General features: G+C 62.2%; 1 protein-coding gene across 2 annotated transcripts in view; it reads left to right on the forward strand.

The window, feature by feature from the left end:
- Nucleotides 1-2,014: 2,014 nt before the first annotated feature.
- EBF4 (EBF family member 4) overlaps nt 2,015-5,205 on the forward strand; it is a 70,271-nt gene continuing 67,080 nt past the window's right edge. Inside the window, exons 1-2 of one of the 2 annotated variants that reach the window (XM_017504749.2) lie at nt 2,015-2,276; nt 2,783-2,904. In XM_017504749.2, coding sequence (XP_017360238.2) covers nt 2,274-2,276; nt 2,783-2,904 — 125 coding nt within the window. In that variant the 5' untranslated portion in view covers nt 2,015-2,273. Of the gene's footprint in view, nt 2,277-2,627; nt 2,905-5,205 lie in introns of those variants that run through there. The other variant, XM_037730052.1, reaches the window with a different exon arrangement.

The following is a 5,205-nucleotide window of genomic DNA, read 5'->3' on the forward strand; positions in this document are numbered from 1 at the left end:
AGGAAGGCAGGGCTGGAAGGGAGCCAGCCCACAAGGGCTCCAGGAGTGGCTTTCGGGGGGCCAGTCAGGCGTCCTTGGTAGAATGTTCCAGTGAACAGTGTCAGACACAGGAGGGGCAGGAATTGAAGAAGGACGTGGGGAGGAGGGGACAGTTCTTTTAAGAATGGGGAGATCTGAGCAGAGAAAAGAGAACATATCAAGACACAAATAGCAGATGGGTGGGGTAACCTCAAGAAAGGCAGAAACAGGACTGAGCAAGAAGGTTCCACATCCATCTCCACGGGGGAAGGCAGGGAGAAAAGAATGGGTGAAAAGACAGAAACGAGGAGGACCATGTACTGCTGACGGCACCAGCAGGGTTCTGCCAAGATTCCCTGCGTCCTCTCCACTGGGTAAGAGGAAGGGTGTCTGCTGGAAATGAGAGAGCCAGAGGTGGGTCTGAACACTGGGGAGGAGTGGAGCAAGTATGGAACAGCTTTGGGGGGCTTCTCACATGTAATGTGTGTACAGGTCTTGGTAAATTGCAGGTTCTGATTCAGCATGTCTGGGCAGGGCCTAAGAATCTGCATTTCTCACCAGCTCCCAGGAGATGTCAATGCTGCTGCTCCGGGGACCACATTATGAGAAGCAAGATTTAGAGAGGGAGATCAGGAGATGGAGAAAGACACTGGCATAAGAATTTGCCTTAAGGAGAGACCCATCTCTGATAATCCCACCTGGGGTAAATGCGGAGACCTGAAGAAGTCCTGGTGGGAACGGCAGCCTCCTGCGGGTGACGCGGAGAGGTATAGAGAGAAGGGGTGGTAAAGAGGCTAGCGAAGGAGGTGAGAGGGCCTGTGTGATGGTAGGAGAACCAGCAGAGCCCCCGGGACGCCTCATCTGGGCCAGTGTGGGACAGAACACTATCTCACACTTGGAGGCCCCTCAAAAGAGGATGTGAGTCAGTTGGGGCAAGAAGGTGTTACTGGAGGGGTTACGTGGCAGGCAGGGCAGGTGACTCCCTGTTCTGCAGGAAAGTGCAGGACTCATTCTGGGCTTGCTCAAAGCCTGGCTGGGACAAGTGGGGAGAGGGGCAGAAATGCCTCTGCCCCCCATCAAGGGCCAGGTGACTTCTGCGTCAGGAACTAATAAAGAAAGGAATGGAATCTGAGAGGGGACGCGGCTGGGAAGAAACAGGAGGTGAGCTGAGCTCTGAGCCTACCTGTCCAACCTGCAATCAGAAATCAGGAGGTTCCTGAAAGGCACAGATGGAAACTGAAAAAGCTTTAGGCTTAGGTAACCCAGCATCGGAAACAGGGATGATGGATGCAGGGAACTCGCCCAGCTTGTCTGGGGCCCCAGACTGAGACAGAGAGACGTTTCAGTCCTTGGCTGGGGTTAAAGCGAGGTCAGGGTCGCCGGGGAAATGCGGGAGTACAGTCATGCGGGAGAAAAACGTCAAGAGCGAAAGCTCGGAGGCGTCAAAATGAGCAGCAAGTCCAGGCACAAGGCGTCGGGCGCGGAGAGTACGGCGGGTGCAGGGGGAGGGAGATGAGGCGGCGAAGACGCCGGGGCTTCGTCCGGAGGCGACGGGGAGGCCACGGAGGTTCCCGAGCGCGGCAGGGCGCGCACCTCCTGCTCCGGCCGGGCTCCTTCGCTGTGCGGCCCCAAATCTTCCCTGTGCGGGTCTCCGTGGCCCCGGCCGGGCTCTTCTGTTCCCTCCCACGGCCTCCGACAGGCCGCAGCCCCCCGCCCCGGCGACAGACTCGCCAGGGTCCGCCCCGCCGCCGCGGCCCGGGCCCGGCCGCTCCTCCCCCGATGATGTCACGTCCCCAGCCGCCCCTCGGCCGGCCGCGCCGCCCCGCCCCCGCCTCCCCCGGGCCCCAGTCCCCTGGGCCCGCCCGCTCCCGACATCCCTCCTCCCGCCCGCGCTCCCTCCCTTCGGCTACCGCTCCCCCGGGAGCGGCGGCGGCGGCGGCGGCGGGATGGCCCGGGCCCGCGGCCAGGCCCCGGGGAGCGGCGGGCGGCGGCGGCCGCGGCGGGGCGGCACGGGAACCGGGCCCCGGGGGGAGTCGGCCGGGCTGCTGCTGCTGCTGCTCCAGGTGCTGCCGCCCGCGGCTACGGCAGGGCCGGGGCGCCGGGGCACGCGGGGCGCCGGCGCCGGCGGCGTCTGCTGGCCTGGCGCGGCCCCTGCCTTTCCCCGGGACGCTCGGCTGCTGCTGTTCCTGCCGCCGCTGCCGCCACTGTCGCCGCCGCCGCCGCCGAGCTCCGCGCCCGCAGCCTCCGCCTCCCGGATGGTAATCAGCGCCCCGCGCTGGCGCCGCGGGCGGGCGGGAGGTGGGGGCGGCGAGGGGGAAAGGGCGGGCAGCCCCACGCCCCCGCCTTGCCCTAGGCAGCTCCTGGGGCGCTCGGGTCCCCCCCCTCCGACGACCGCGGCCCCGGGCAGCCGCCAGAGCGCGCCTCTGGGGCGCCTCCGCGCGGACCGGGTGCAGGCTCCGCTCCCCGCCCTCCCCGCCGCGCTCGCAGTCCGCCTGCCAGCGCCCTGGCCGCGGGGGAATCCCTCCATCTCCCCGCCCCGCGCCCCAGGAGGGGAGGGGACAGCGCCAGCGCCCGCGGACCCGCTTTCTCCGAGGGAGCGCCCAAGAGGCGAGCGCGCACTGAGCTGCCCCGACTCGACGCTGCGCTAGTGGAGGCGCCTAGTGCCGTCGGGTCGGGCAGAGCTGGACGCAAGCAGCCTCCGCGGGACCGGACGCCGGGCGGTGGGGGCGCCCACTCACTGCGCGCCCTCATGTTCCCTGCGCAGGACGCTCTGCCCCGCGGCGGGCTGAACCTGAAGGAGGAGCCGCTGCTGCCCGCCGGCCTGGGCTCAGTGCGCTCCTGGATGCAGGGCGCCGGCATCCTGGACGCCAGCACCGCGGCGCAGAGGTAAGCGCTCGGACCCGACCCGGTGCGCTCGGGTGGGACGGCTCCGCACCGCCTCGGCTCAGCTTGCTGAGCTGCTGGAGCCAGGGGCAGAAAGAGACCTAACTCTGGACGGTCCCGGCGAGCTCTCCTGCCCACCCCGTCCGGGGCGCCGGGGCGGCCTCCTGAGGATGTGGGGCGGGCCGGGGCGGGGCTTCTGCCTCTACTCCGGGCTGTCCCAGCAGATTTCTGACGGCCGCTCGCGGGCGCGGCGGTGAACGCCACCCTAAGCCGGGCTGTCTTTGGCTCTGAGGGAAGAGGCAGAACCCCGAGCCTTGACCCACAGCCACCGGCCGTCTAGGAACGTCCAGCCCCTCCTTCCTGGGCAGTCCCAATGCCTTTCCTTGTCCAATTCCGCAGCTCTCTGTCAGGAAAGGCGCGAGACCCAACCCCCTTTTTCCTTTCCCACGCCCCTCGGAGTTGGAGGATGGGGGTGTGCAGAGCCAGAGAAGCCGCTGGGGGCTGGACAGTGGCGAAGAGATGAGGTGGGCAGTCGGCCTGGCTTGACTGATTGGCCTGGAAACTGGGCAGGGCCCCTGCCTCTCCCTCAGGTGTTTTTCTGGTAGGTGCTGTGTAAGGCAGAGAGTCCATGGGAACCCAGCACCCACACTGGTCTCCTCTGACTTCTTTGCAGGTGTAGGGGAACCTCAGTAGGGCGTTGCCTCCAGGATTTGAAGGCGAACTTTTAAAGTTTATTGCCCCCTCCAAGCACCTGCACCTCCCCCCCACCCCCGGGCTTCTTGCACCTCCAGCTGTGACCATGGAGGGAGGCTTTTAGGAATCCGATGGGGAGTCACTGTGGTTAGGATTAGGGAGGTGCCAGCTCTGCTCACAACTGGGACAGGGTGGGCACTGGGCTTCCAGAAGTCTGAGTTGTTGCAGCAGCCAGAAGGGATTCTGGCTGGGGGCTTAGGGCCTAAGGGCCTGACACAGGAGCCCACATTCACACTCCAGAGGACGCCTCAACCTCACCCTGTAACAAACACACACCGCGTTTCATGCGCAAACTGAAGCCGTTTCTGCCCTCCCCTCCTTTCATGGCTGGCAGGAGGGAACGCTGGGGGGCTCTGGAGCTGATCTATTCCGGAAGAGAAAGGGTCTTGTGAATGAAATAATTTCCAAAAGTTTTACAAGAGATATAGTTATATTCCAGAAAAATCTGAAAATAAAAAATGTAGTCCCTCCTTTCTAATACAACTACTGTCAACATTTTAGTGTATTTCCTTCCTATTTTTCTTCCCATTAACTTGTCTCTTTCTGTGCTATGCTTACAATTCCGCCTCCTGCCTATTCTTCTGTTGGTTCTGGCTTTTTATTTAACTTGAGATGGTCAGTTTCTTAACTTGGCCCCCTCTTTATCTCCACCACCTGCTGTGTGGCGAAAGCTTTATGTAAGAGTGGGTGAGGAGTGGTGGCAGGGGCCTCTGGGAGTTAAGGTTCCGTTTCTCTGCAACCTTTCCCTCTGTGCCTACCCAGAGGCAGGTCTGATGATGGGGAAGCAGACGTGAAGGAGGCAGCGCCCTTGGAGACTGTGTGGGGTTCAAGAAGTGTAGGGATAAGGTTTCTCCCAGAGCAGGGGCCACAGCAGTGGTTTCTGCACATACTGGGGTTGAGTGGGCTTGGGGTGTCCAGTCTGAGTCTCCACATGGTTAGGGCCACCTTGCTGGAATGGAGAGGGCTTCCGAAATGTGAACAGGAGCATTTCTTCAGGCTCGGTCTCCTAATCCCCAAGTTTGGAGACTTCTCTGTCTCAGGATGTAGACTGGGAGCCTCCACACGTGGCTGACTCTCCTCCACATCCTACACGGAGCCGTCGCATCCTTCCTCCTCACTCATCCCCATGTTGTGTGTCATCACTCCGGTTGTATCTTGTTCTTCAGTCAGTCCTCTGCGCAGGTCTTCCCATCCCAAAACAGCAACAATGAAAATTCCTCCCCCTGGCCCTGCCTCCACCTTCATCCGATGCCTGGTTTCTCTCCCTCTCATCTCTGAGAAACTTTCACAGAAGCGCTCTCCCAAAAGTCTGCCTGGGATCCAAGAGTTGGCTTTGACACCTTCCTCAGCATCACCCTACAGTTGCATGGGTTGTCAAGGCTTAGGAATGTTCCTTTCCATGCCCTAGTTCCAGTCTCAGTGCCCTCAGCCACCACTTTTAGCAATAAAACCCCCGGCTGGCTGGGCACGGTGGCTCAAGCCTGTAATCCCAGCACTTTGGGAGGCTGAGGCGGGTGGATCACGAGGTCAAGAGATCGAGACCATCCTGGT

The sequence above is a fragment of the Cebus imitator genome, unplaced genomic scaffold (assembly GCF_001604975.1).
Source record: "Cebus imitator isolate Cc_AM_T3 unplaced genomic scaffold, Cebus_imitator-1.0 Scaffold328, whole genome shotgun sequence".
NCBI lineage: Eukaryota > Metazoa > Chordata > Mammalia > Primates > Cebidae > Cebus > Cebus imitator.